General features: G+C 41.8%; 1 protein-coding gene across 2 annotated transcripts in view; it reads right to left on the bottom strand.

Moving 5' to 3' along the window:
- Positions 1–14,478, bottom strand: part of ror1 (receptor tyrosine kinase-like orphan receptor 1) — an 87,365-nt gene that overhangs the window by 21,987 nt on the left and 50,900 nt on the right. For both annotated transcript variants that reach the window (XM_035412673.1, XM_035412674.1), the window contains exons 2-4: positions 8,191–8,262; positions 2,309–2,596; positions 1,516–1,552 (exon numbers count right to left, since the gene is read on the bottom strand). In XM_035412673.1, coding sequence (XP_035268564.1) covers positions 1,516–1,552; positions 2,309–2,596; positions 8,191–8,262 — 397 coding nt within the window. The remainder of the gene's footprint in view (positions 1–1,515; positions 1,553–2,308; positions 2,597–8,190; positions 8,263–14,478) is intronic.

Genomic DNA, 14,478 nt, shown 5'->3' with positions numbered 1-14,478 from the left:
TCTCGGAGCGTGCGGGTAGCCTACGAACATTAAAAACCATTTCAGAAATATTACCACCGCTTATCATACCACTGCCGATTAAAGAGACTGCAAGAGCACATTTCCTCCAGGGGAGGTCTTCTAGGGCACACCGCTCATGAATCACAGGAGTTGCAAGCAGCTCCAGCACACCCCTTTCCCAGTTCAGCTGGGATTGTATTCTTTCCCACAGATCAGAACTGCTGATGGCTCTGAACAGACCTATGGAGAATGAAGGGAGTTCACTTCAGTATGCCAAAATCTGCACACTATCAGCTGCACCCATCCTCTTCCAATTCCAGAGTTCACATGCAAAGAGTTCGCACACTCAGTACACCTGGAAATACCATGCACAGAGCCCCTGGAATTATAATGCACAGAGCCCCTGGAATTATAATGCACAGAGCCCCTGGAGTTATAATGCACAGAGCCCCTGGAGTTATAATGCACAGAGCCCCTGGAGTTATAATGCACAGAGCCCCTGGAATTTGCATGAAGAGAGCCCTGGGGATTTGCATACACAGAGCCCCAGGAATTAGCATGCACTGAGCCCCTGGAGTTAGCATGCACAAAGTGCCTGGAGTTAGCATAGACAGAGCACCTGAAGTTAGCATACACACAGTGTCTCGAGTCAGCATACACAGAGCCCCTGGCATTAGCATGCACAAAATTCTTGGAATTAGCATTAACTAAGTCCCTGGAATTAGCATGCACAGAGTGCCTGGAATTATCATGCACGAAGTGCATGGAGTGCAGCAGGATGACTGTGAGCCATCTCCAGCTGCTAGGGCAGGAGACACATGATTTAGGATCATCAGCTGGCCACTTCTGCCCTTCCTGCCCTGCACTAGACTAAGAAGCATAAAGTTGACAGATGTAAGTCCTCAATGTGCAGACCCTGCTCTTCCTTTAATGTCTTGCAGAACTGATGGCATACCGTAAATAAGCCCATTAAAAGACATTCTTTTGAGTTCACACTTGTTGAAGAGAATCTGACAACTGTTTTCCAAGCCAATAGTCTTTGCTGCTTACATTCATTGAATTACTGGTATTGTTCAGTCAGTGTTCAAATACCCAACAATTCAAACTTGCAGCTGAATGAGATACAAAAATGAAGTGTGAGCTCTTGTACATGGTATCAGAGGATGTGCTACTAATGCTAAATGCTTCACACAGGACCTGCTTTCTGTATACCGTATTCAACCCTTAGAGAAATGCACGACAGCAGTGAAAGCGAGCTATTTAACGACACAATGTAAAACATCAGGAATGCCCTTTAATGCATATCCCCTTGTACGGCACTATATTACCTGTCAAGAGCACCACCGACAGACGGACAATAGAAGCCGTTGCCTTTGGCTGACTTGTGAGAAGGCCATTAACTCATCATTTTTCCTCTGCAGTAGTTTCCTCCACCCCTCCCCCCCCACACCCTTGTCTACTGTGCCTGTGGTTTAACAGCAGTGCTTAAGTATAGATAAAGGAGAGCTGACTTACTGCGAAGGCCTTCCTGCATTGGGGGTGGGGAGTGGATCTGGAAGAGAAATTTGGATTTATAATGGGGAACAATTACTCGCAGACCGACTCGCACATGTTTTTAGACCGTACCACAGACCAGTTTAAAATACATCTCTACTCAGCTTGCATTCTCTGTGCTGAAGGTCAGCTCTGATGCCCCCGAGTTAATCACGTCCATTTAGTGCTATTTCTGTTCGACGTTTTCTAACGCATGAAAATTGTGTTAATTGTATTGCTGGCCTCGTGCTTGTCAAAAGGTCCACTGACATGCGCCTTGCCCTTCCAGCCTGTGACACAACAATCACCACAATGTTCCTGCAGGGTTTAAAGTCAAAGCAGGCTGGGCTCTGGGGCCAGAAAGGGACAGTAATTTTTATTAGAAAGGCTTTTAAAGAGCCAGAACCAATCTATCCACATTTCCCTCTCCTACCTAAGAGACTTTTTTTCTGTCTTACTTGTTTGCAGGAGATTTACATCACATCCACCCCCCCCAAACATGTGAAAGGTCAACCTTACAGGTTAAGGAAACTGACTTGTAAATTGAAGATTGCAGGTTTAAATCCCTGGTGGGGCATTGCTCTTGCACCCTTGAGGAATGTACTTGCCCTGCACTGCTTCAGTAAACACCAGTTCTATAAATGGGTAATATTCAGACTGCATGAGCTACATAAGCCTCCCTAGATAGGTGCACTGTTAAGTAAATAAGTAACTTAATATTAAACAACCTAACAAGAGGAGCTTTCTTGGTTGAGCTTGGGACAAGAGGGCTTACCGAACTTGACAAAGAGTACGCCGGTGGAGGACACGGTGCTGAAGCTGTTGGTGGCTACGCACTGGAAGTATCCGGTGTCGGTGGTGTCCAGGTTGCGTATGCGCAGGCGGGAGCCGTAGGCGGTGGGCCGGTAGGAGATGCGACGCGGCTCCTGCACCACGGGAGCGTCGTTCTTCAGCCAGCGGATGGTAGGGGGAGGATTCCCGGACACACGGCAGTGCAGCTCCGCGGTCTGGCCCAGCGAGGTGGTGATGTTGTTCATTGGGGCATCCAGCCTCAGGTAGTGGTCTGAGAAGGGGACAGCCACAGCCAGCATAGTTGAGCACAGCACAGATATACGCAGCAGTGCTCAGGTCCCCAGACTCAGAATCAGGGGGTTATCACTTTCATTAGGACTCAGAATCAGGGGCCTATCACTTTCATTTGGACTGAGAATCAGTGGGTTATCCCTTTCATTATGACTCTAAATCAGGGGGCTATCACTTTCATTAGGACTCGGAATCAGGGGGTTATCCATTTCATTAGGACTCAGAATCAGGGGGTTATCACTATCACTGTTTGCAAAATGATCACATTTGTATAGATTGATAAAAATGGAGAATGGCATCAGATTGGTTGATTGATGATATTGCAATAATCCAATCTTATGGCACTTTCATTAAACTTTATTGTTTGTGTGACTTGGCAACCTTGATAAAGGATTTCTGGAAAGGATGCAAGAAGTATTTGACCTCAGAATATGCCAGCTACATTTGGGTTTAACTGTATATGAAACTGAAAAGCTTGCCAAATTAAATTCAAAACATAAAATTCACCATTACTGCCAATGTTAACATCGAGTATTTTTCATCTTGATCAGAACAGCCTGAGGGTTTTGGAGGGGAAAGCGTCTGGTATGAGATTTCCATGTGCTGTCCATAACCATTTCTCAAGAACTTGTATAAATGACTCTCTTAAATTCATATGGGAATTCTCCTGCTTTTTCTAATGCGAAATTTTAAGACTTCATAGTAATAAACAAATCTAAAAAGTGAATGCCCTAGAAGGACAAATGATTAATTCAAAATGTTTTTTATTCAGTTCAACTCGCTTCCAACATACTGCTGCCGTCTGTTGTAACTTTTGGTTTAATTGGCCTGGGCCACATCAAACAAAATCTTCACCTCTTCCATTCATCTGCAGTCTGTCTCCCAAAATGAAACAACACTTTCTCAGTTACAAGACATATATATATATATATATATATATATATATATATATATATATATATATATATATGTGTGAGAGAAAGAGAGTTCAGACGTGGATAAATAGGAGACTATTGTGTGTGTGTGAGAAAGAATATAAAGTGTGAATATATTTTGTGGCTGTCACTATGGTAGTGAATGATTTTGGTAACCAGTAACACATCTTAGAAAGGAAAGGTTATAGGGGTTAAAACACTAGAAACCAGTTCAAACTATTGGATATTTTGCCCCCCAAAAACCTGCTTTGCCAGGCATGTTACATTTCTGAGGACTTAATATAATAGATTATATATAACATAAACAGAATATCACCACAGTATCAAGCCTGCTGGAGAAGCAAACTAAGGTTGTGGTGTCTTCAGGATATTGGAGCCAGAAATAACTCTGGAGTAATTTCCCTGCTTCAGAATTGATATAGTGCCATAAGCTTAAAACGGTGGAAAGCAACCCTCATACATTTTTCTCCCATTTGTCACTGACACAGGGTGCTGAGGGTAGGGGCATGCTAAAGTGTGTGTGTGTGTGTGTGTGTGTGTCTGTGTTGGCAAGCTTTCTCCCCTGCATTTCTGAGCAGGCCTACAGTTTCCTGTGCCTTCCTGTTGGGTCATGTGACCCACCCCAGGCCTTTCAGTCATCACTGTTCTGCATATTGTTGGCAGCACGGTCAAGCACTTCACTCTCCCAGTTCAACTGGCATTATATTTTTTCCTACAAAACAAAACGACTGATGGCTCTGAACAGACCTATGGAGGATGAAGGGAGTTCACTTCAGTATGCTAAAATCTGCTCACTGCCAGCTGCACCCATCCTCTTTCAATAGCACAGTTAACATGCAAACAGTTTCCATACTCAATACAGCAAAAAAATCTGGAAGCCCTTTTCTTTCTCTACCATCATTCTACTTTGTCACTCTTTGCTTCACAACTTCTGTTTTGTATTTACCCATAAAACATAACCTTTAAAGAATATTGAGAAAATACTTCTCAATTTGTATACAATCCTGACTATAAAGTCCTAAATGCTCAGAGGTACCTCAAATGAAAGAAGCTGGTCTGCAAACCATAATGGAAAGTGAGGGATGTGACTTTAAGAGACAAAATGAATGAAAACATACAATAAGCTGTACCCCCTAGGGTAACAGGGGCTACTGTACCCACAGCTATGTGCAGGACACCCGCGTACACAGAATTCAATGGATTCATGAATCACAATAATTATGAATGTACTATAAAAGAAATTCAATTAAGTACTGCAAGATGAATGTGACCAGAAAAGCTTCATATAAAGTTCTTGGCCTTTTATTCACATTGAAACGAAATATTTATGCAGCATCGTCAGCTCATCACTATTTGCATTGGACTACAAAGGTTTGAGCACACTGAAGCAGACCAAAGGATTAGCACGTTAACCCTTTTTGAGTATCAACAATGGGCAGTTTATTACACTAACAATAAATCCTGTTATTAGAGGATTCTTTACATTCCTGCCAGTGCAACCTAAGGTGTGACAAAAGTTCTGTTCTAATTCCAGGATTGAACAATAGCACTTTAATCATGGTGTAAAAGAACACTCCAGTGCACAACCTATTGCACAACATTTGTGTAATTATATTACATCGGAGTTGCTGTAACATAAATAAGTTACTCTTAGCTACACTAATCCCACCTGTGTCATAAAATTTTCTGAAACTTATTTGCCTTTGGTCTTCAGACATCCAGTGAGAGGGAGTTTAATAAATGATTGGTTTCACTGTTCCTGTGTGGTTTACCAGAGGCCTTAGGTTCTCTGACCCCGTGCACTCATTTCCAAACTCAAAATAATGAAAAGACAATAAATGGTTGGGGTTCCTTTGGGAAGGAGTCTGGTCCCTCACAGATGTCATGGTGCGTGTCTCGGTATGTGCCCTACTCCCCTGCATGCTCATGGCAGACTCAACAAAGCCACATAGAGCTGTGTTAGTGTGGGCCTACCTCCCATCAGTCTAGAGCAGGTCTATGTCTAAGGGTGACCTGAAGGAAAGGGTGCTTTGCTTTTCAAGCTAATACTTCCTCGAAATATCTTAATCCCCATAAACCAAACACCGACTCACATTGTTAGAACAATATACAGAGCAATTCCTAAAAAAAAGGAGGAACAACGGATATTATTGAATTAGCTGAATGTTCAGGCTGCTCAACAGACCATTTAAACACACGCTTCCCTCTCAAAATAACGAATTTAGGATGTACGTGTCCTGCCCCCTTCTTGTCCTGCGGCTGTTTATTTAACAAGTCCCTAGAGTTGATTTGCAGCACTAACCTGATAATGAAATGACAGCATTACTGGGAGAGTTTGACATGGGAATGATACTTCAGCCATTCCTCAGGATAGATGGCTCTTTGTATGCTGGAGGTTGACATAAAGGTTCTACACTGTTGTTTTTGGTATGTCAAAACGGATAGCAAAAATGTAATGTAGTGGAGCTGCTTATCATCATGGTACAGTCTTGGCGTGCCAGTGTGTCAGAAAGATATAAAACTTTACCGTGACTATTTAACCATTTCAGGCATTGGCCCAGGTGTCAAAGGCATGCATCATGCTGGATTAATTGAGTGCCTAAAGACTCACTGGGCACACGGCCTTCTGTTATAATTCCCCACGAGTCTGCAAAAATGTGTGGAATTGACTGTGCCAAGACGTCCGGTTGGTTGAATGCTGAACAGCGGCTGTTATTCTTGATGCCAAAAGAAGGAGCAATTTATCAGTAGCAGTACACGCTAAAGTGAGAAACAGTTGTGTAACGGTCATGAAAAGGGCTTTTGCCTTCGACCACTGCAAACCTTTTATAAAATAATATAAAAGTGTAACCTCTACAGTAAGAAAGAAAGTTTAAAACATTATAAAAAGAATAGCAAAAGATATTGTGTCAGCAGATTATTGCGATAAGAAAGAAGAAAATGCCAAGTAATTCATTTCTGAATAGTAGTCAGAACTCTTAACAATTGCTTCAAATGAGTCTATTGTCTCCAGGGAGAAGGGAAATTGAAAACATGGCTATTTAAAGTCATGCATCATAGCATTTTATTCCTCCTCCTTTTGACAGCAGCATGTGATTGAACCAACACTGATGCTTTTCATGGAATTAAATCAGAGGCATAAGGATCCCTGTGGGTATGGGATCTGATCACTTCCAGAAGTCGAGTTTCTGGAAGAAACCTTTGTAAGAGATGCCCAGGAACTTTCACCACTTTAAAAGGTTAATGAATTCTCACAGTTTGGCTCCACTGCATGGAGGGTTTAACACTACTTCCTAAAAAAAATTATAATGTGCCTTTAAATAATATCGCTATTTCTCCAAGTCATGCTTTTTATTTAGGAGCACAGAGGTCCAGTCGTCTACTTCCCTCCCTCCCTCCCTCCCTCCCTCCCTGCCCTATTTCAGCCCTCTGACACGGACCTCCACGAGCACATTCAATTAAACATCAAGAGAATTTGCAGCTGAAACAATGAAACACTTGATCTGACCTGCTGATCTTCTAACCTCTAAACTGCTTGTGTTGGACAGCCTCTAAAAAGGGAACAATGGCACAGAGCAGCATCCATGCACGCTCTGCTGCAGCCCCTAATTACATTTAATAGCAACAACAGTTACAGGAGTGTTTTTGGAATATTTCTGAGTTCATCAACGAATGCAAGATGAAAAGTTATATCTGTTGACCTGCCAGCATTTGTACAAAATGTCTATTCTTCGCTTTACTTTACGTGGACTATTTACTGCTTTAATGGTAGGAAACCAAATCCCACTGAAATTTAAACCACTGTTTCTCTGGTATTTATGTAATATTGCAATTGAGTAAATTAGCCTCAATTATTCTTCTTTTTGTTGCAATGGAATTTAGACTCAACCAATGGAGGAATCACAATGTGGAGTAGAACAAAGGAATATAAAGTAAAAAAGGAACAATGGAATCTAATGGAACTTAATGCATTTCCATGCTAAACCTTTGGTCTTTTTCTACATGAAATGGTTGAACTGAGTCAGAAGTTAATTATAGCCAATACGGGTATCATAATCCCAAAGCAAGAGGGAGGAAAGAAATATGACCAGTGTATGGCTAACAAAACACCATGAGAATGTTTTTACTTAGTGGATAAAGTAAAACTCCAACGTCTTCAATTCTTTTCAAGTAGCATGGTGTGGGTGTGTGTGTGTGCGTGCATGCCCTTGCAATACACTTGAAATTCATTTGTTGGATTTAGTCAGTTTAGTTTGTTCAGTGTTACATGTGACAAGCAGATTCGATATCGACTATCGTTTCCTGGAGTGCCACGGAAAAGTGCTAAACTTCATAACTGTAGACGACACATTTTTGAGCAAAGAGAGCGCAGACACAATGTTGGCAAGTAACGGAAATACAAATGAAAAATAATGAGCCTTATTCGTCAACAATCTTGGCTTGACAATGACGCATGCTGATAGTCATACCCTCTTTCATAAACATGAATCCTGTCTGAACTGTAAATCAAAATGAAACTTGTTCTGTAGACATAATATACACTAACCATCCTGCCCCCATCAGATTATGTAGCCTTAAGAATGTTTTCATACAGAGCAAACCCGAACAAAACAAACAAATGCATGTTCAAAACATTTACCTTTTTCTGCTTCATCTGAGATGTTCCAGGTAGAAGTGGCCACCACACTAGGGTCAGGGGGAAAGTCAGTTCCTGTAAGCGGGAACACAGGCTTATGATGAGGCTGCAGGTCACTCCAGCAATGTTTCACATGAAAGGGCCAAAAGATTATTTGATTACGAACAGCATATCCTTGAAGCAGACCTGCAGTATATCTTCCTCTCTTATTAATGACTGTTCTCAGTTTAGGTTTGAATCCATGAGATGCTGCCAGTGAAAACACAGCCTAAAATTATTTTTGTCATCTTTGCAATAGCAGACAATACATATTCAGTGCCTGAAAGTAACAACATTGGGTCTTGCACAGCTGCAGGCTGGGCTGTGTGCTTTTAGTAGCTGTTGTGTCTGATCAGAGCATAGGGGCTAACAGAGAATGCTTGTTTGTCTGTATCTGGCTCTTGATTCCCTCACATGAAAGCCAAAAACCCATCCACAACAAAAATCAACGGAGCAATATATCATTCTGCACTTGTGCAGGTTATCCTTGGTAAGGGAATAAATTGTCAGTGCTGACAGCAGTGGGCTTTCTCTGGTGTAGTGGAGCACATGGCTATTCCCTTCTTATCCCCTGGTGCTAATTAACACCAATGAGCTGCACAGGAACAGCCAAACTCGAGTGTGCAGTGTAGCTGCACGCACAGGAGAGCTGTGACGCACACCTGATTTCATTAAGCAGACTGTTTATTTTCAAAAGCAGAGAAATTTGGAGAAAGGGATACCGTTCCCTTTTTCCTCCCTCCATGTCTAATTACATAACTGCACAATGATTTCAGGCTCGAGAAGAAGTTTAAATTGATGTCTACTTTAATGTGCCCAGCTACAGTCATCCTTATAAAAAGGTAAACTCTCTGCGGAAATCTAATATTTCCACCATAAACACAACTCTCGCTCTGCAACAGAATGCCAATGTGACTGTCTATGTGAAGACAGTCAGACCACCATACAAGGACACACCACCAGACATAAAACAGAGCAGGGCTGATGTAAGCAGAAAATGGTGATTTAAGTGGCCAGAATGAGCGCTGGAGAGAGGTGTGACTGTGTTAATTAGGTGTTAATCTCCTGTAAAACAGGCAGCGTGTTAGAAAACAAGGAACACTAATTGGTTGGGAATGAGCTGCCACCTGTTTGAACGTGAAGACATAATGGCCCTGCTGTGTTGTGGGGGTCCCTTGTTCTGCCACTGATCTATAACATGGAAACATGAGCCAGCTTGGATGCCTCAAGTATGTCCCCTGGACAGGAAGCTTGTCCATCTCTAATACAGATGATTTATGAAGCACAGATCACTGGGCTCTATTGATGCATGCAGTGCAGGGCGGAGGGAGGTCTCATGCTGTAGCTAACTGAAGTCTGTGCAGCTGTTTATGAACAGGTGGCCGAACACTCGCTGGGAGCCATTGGGGAGTGGAGCTATGTGTAAACGATCATTACATTAATATCCTGATGAAAGAGTATGTCACTTCTTACCCCACTGCTCTCCAGCTGTGGGGAGCAGTGGAGTCACATGGTGTGGAAAACCGGGCCTTACAGCACAGCCAGAGCGAAGTGCCTACAGGGCCCGTATGCTAAGGCACGTCACGTAGCGCAGCAATATGCTTTCAGAAAACAGCATCAAGATCCAATGAAAACAATGCAGTGCAAATGTCAACAGACAAATTACTTCCAATTGCATAAAAATGTTCAGCAGAGCAGGCGATAAACTCATATATTATATGCCCTCATAATGAAAAATTCCATAGATGATCGGCTTGAATTTATTTTAAAAGACCTGCTTAAATACTGTTGAACATTAAACCAGCACAGAAAGTTGGCCAGGCTAACTGTTATTCTAGTCTTGATTAATTACAGCAACTTACATGTATTACCTTTTATGGCCCTCCATGCACTTGTTTATTAATTTCCAATTACTCTATTGGAAGACCTAATTGGGGTCCCAGGTGTCTACTGCAAAAAAAAGGTTGTTTTAAATTCACAGGCAACATTCGATTCCTAAGATGCGCTAGTGATGGAGGAAGAAGAAGTCTTACTGGCAGGCTTACAGTCAGTACATTTATTTGTAGAGGAATGTCATGGACCACTGACAACATTGAGGGAATCTAGGTAAAGACTAGAACATTGAAGTCACTCTGGGAAGGGATGGAACAATTTTGTGGAGGAATGCCAGTTGAATATCAAAACAGATGAGAAGCATTTCTCTACAATTAGCAAACATCTGTCAGCTAACCCATCATTACACAATCAAGAAATATCTTGAAAATTGCAGGGTAATTTTGAGATTAGCATTCTAATTCTTTCCTGCAACAAAGTCTGTTTTATTAGTACCATTTGTTAACAATGTCCTAAAATAGGATGGTCACAGTGTCTGCTATAGATGAAACAAGGCAGCCTGCTCAATTTAGAAGACCATTTGTTCTGATCATACTGGACATAATTAGGCTACACAGATACACAATAGAGAAAGTATGCTAAAACCATACTAAACATATGTACAATATTTTCACCCAGTAGGCCTGTTAGTCCTTCACATAAGCCTATATCACATTATGGGCAGCAACCATATCTGTCTAATAACATTGTATTTCCATCAGAACAGATGACATCATCTTAAGCTGACCTACTGAAAAATTATTAGGCAATGACTTAAGACTTTTTGGCACAACAATATTATGAAACAACTTGATAGGATGAAATAATGGATAATTGCATATGAAAGGTTACAGGCTAAGTACATTCAAATGCTTTTAATAAAGCTACAGAGAAGGTACACTATTTGACATGGATAATCCTTCAATCGCAATCCAGAAACATTCCCCTCATGTGTCTTTAACGTGTGCAATATCAAGAACTGATTTTATTTCACTTACATGGGTATGTATGGGAAGCTCATGTATGGGAAGCTCATGCTTGATTTAATGAGAAAGTTTACCTCTTTCATGTGCTGATTTGACATTGACTAAACTGTTATTAGGGCTTGATTCTATTTTGTTAGCTTCATACTTTTATAGGACTTTACAAATTGTATAGTATCCTGCAAAAATTATCTAAGTAGGTCATCACTATTAAAGAGGAGGTTGGTTTTTTGTTAACCCAAACAACTGGCATAAACCTTCAGAAAGGAGAAGACTTGCCGTAGTATACCGTGCGGGAAAAATGACTCAAAAAGTAAAGTGAAATACAAAAAAAAACTGCTCCAGTGATGGTGTGTAACAAGAGCTGATCCAACAGTACAGTACAAACCGCCTTAATGAATTATTAAAGCAATTACCCCAAGAACCCCACTACAAATGGAAACTATGATCCTGGCGAGAGAAGTACTTATGAGAATAAAAACTTTTCATGTGGGGGAAGGGTGGGGGAACCAAGACTGATGAATTTGGTCGTAAACATTTTGTGGTCGGCTGAGATCCCAGTTTGCATCAAGTAGTTTATCTTGGCCTGCCATTTGCCCCACTGTCTTTGTCCTTATGTGAATAAATGCAAAGCCAGTTGGCCAGAACGACTCTGAGTAATTGCTGCAGAGTCAGGCGAATGGAATAAAGAAATCAAAGAGGAACCCACAACATTCCCACTTCTGAGGAAGGAAGTTGGTAAGGGCAGGGAAAGAGATCACGCTTGTACTTGACCACTCATCTGTGTGGTGACCAGGTCCAAATGAGGGGTCAAACAATCAGAGGGACACTGATCTCCATCTGAGTTTGCCTCAGCCCTGTGAGAACAAGCCCCCTTTCTCAATGAGCACAACGGTAACACGATAGGCTTGTACAGCAGTGCTGAGAACCAGGCAGGGCTGGTCAGTGAACCGCAGGAGCGGGAGACCACTGGAGGATGTCAAACGGGGTAACTTTTGGATCAACACAACAAATGCCAGAAAGACCTCTAGTCCTGGTGGGAAATAAGAACAGACTCAGATCGGGGCATACCTTAACCTGGAACACATGGGTCGTTAAAATGATGGATGACTTTAGGTGCAAATGCTAGAAATACAGACTGGTTGCTTTTTGCATTCAATAAGTGACACAGCACAGTGGACTCACAGACCACAGGCTTTATGGCATCATATTCTACTATGCCAATGCTCATTGACTACAGTCTCCAGCATTGAATGTTCCTCTACAGCAGAGGTCAGCAACCCTACGTTGCTTTGTTCTTTTATCTCCTCCCATGGCCTGTCTTACCACTGCTACGCTCCACACATTTTCTCACTCTGACATGCATCTCAGCTTACCTATAACACATCTCAAGCAAACCAGTAAACCACCACCTGAAGCTCAACTTGGCTAAAACTGAGATGAAAATTTTCCCAGCCAAGTCTGGGCCCCCTACTTGACCTTTTGCTCACCTGGATGAATGGCAGCATAGTGTCATTCCACTCTTCATCCTCTAGGAATTTCAGTGCAACTGGACAACAAACTGTCCCTCTCTGAGAATATAACAGTGGTATGCTGGGCATGCAGATTCTTCCTTTACAACATCAAAAGAATCCACCACTTCCTTACCACCTATCCAACCCATCTCTTAGTCCAGGCAAACAGGAACTACTGAAACTGCCTCCTCACTGCAATGTAACCTATGTTCCTTGTAAAGTGGGTCAGCAGGTTTGTGGTTTTCACTCTAAAATCAGCTGACAATTTAAACTCAAGAAACCATGTGAAGTGAGGTAATCATGTCAAGAAGTAATGGCTTTAACCAATTCAGTCCATCAGCTCTTCTCTTGTAGCTCTTCTGTTGGCTATTTCAAGCAATTTGTCTTACAATGTATTTACTCAGTGATCAGTCACATATACTACAGGGTTTTTATCTCCTGCATAAGAGTTTGTACAACCTTGGCATTTCTTAAATTCAATATATTTATATTAGGTCTAGCAATTAATGTAGCAAAACAGAAGATGTTATTGCATTACATAAAGCCAATGCACGCATGCAGTGAAAAGTGCTTACATTATTTCTGGTGCCATTTGAAGGGGTACTGCTTGTGCAGACATATAGTATGTCAAAGATTTGATATCGTTTTACCATTTAATGGCACTCGGTTTAATGGTTTACAGTCTTTCGGCAGCTGGGATTATGCTGGATTTAGGGAATATTCCAAAATTCAGACATGTTACCACCCACTGTAAAACTCATTCATTACTCTGACAGGCCGGTGAAACTGAGCACTGCATGCCAGACTCACGGTGCGCTGAAACCCTGTTTATCGTCGCACAGACGCCACTCCGCTTGCCCCTCGGTGAGCATGTGACTCTGGTAGAAGTGAAGTGCGCTAACTCTAAAACCAGAAGGCCACAGAATGGCACATTAAAAACTTCTACATCCCATACTTTGGGGATATTTAACAAGAGAAGCAGCAGGGTTGATTGGATGGGAATTTCATTGAAGTGTTCTGACCTGGGCCTCAAATATCAAATATTTTTATATTAAATATTAAATATTTTGTTCTGTTAATGGACATTCTAACTTTTAGGAATGATGGAAGTCTTCAGAGCACATAGACATTTAATGGAACCCAGAGTGACAGTGGTATGTGTATTCACTGCTTTTCACCACCACCCCAACACACCCCACCCCCCACATGCTACATCTTGGCTCAACCCTCTCTTCTTAATGTTCCCAGCTTAGGCAAGGCTGCAGAAAGACCATGCCACAGCACATGCAGCCGAACACAAAGCAGCCTACATTGGGCCTCATTGAGCATAAATTGGCTTGGGCACACAGTGATTCTCCTGCATCGTAAAAGAATACTACATAGCATGCACATTCATACACCAAATATAATTATTTTCATGACTCTCATTTTTAATTGTCATTTATCTCTACTACTTGATATTCTAATGAATAATTCCAATTATACGTTGCAGTGAGTGGCCTGGGTGATGTGTGCGGACTAAGTGACTACCTCTCTGCATGACTGCGACACATTTGGACATTTTTCTCATTCCTCTTTAAAGACACTGTGATATATGGGTTGGTCATCTGACCCTGTGTCTGCTTGATGTGGTAACGGCCATGGTTTGTGAGATGAAATGGAACAGACGGGATTCCTTTAAGTTTCCAGAAAAGAATATGACTTTTATTTGTACTTTTATTCTTCCGCAGCCTTCCAACACTTTTAGTCAGAACAGCAGACTGAGCCAGAGACATCTGAGGTTTTGGCTATATCTTGCATGCTTTCCTGTCAATCACACAAATGGTCCCTTCATTATAATCCCACTGCAGGTTAGGAAAATAAGTGCCAGCATTCCAGTATGT

This window comes from Anguilla anguilla, chromosome 4 (assembly GCF_013347855.1).
Source record: "Anguilla anguilla isolate fAngAng1 chromosome 4, fAngAng1.pri, whole genome shotgun sequence".
Taxonomy (NCBI): domain Eukaryota; kingdom Metazoa; phylum Chordata; class Actinopteri; order Anguilliformes; family Anguillidae; genus Anguilla; species Anguilla anguilla.
Note: the sequence above shows the minus strand (reverse complement) of the source record. Positions and strands in the feature narration are given on the sequence as shown.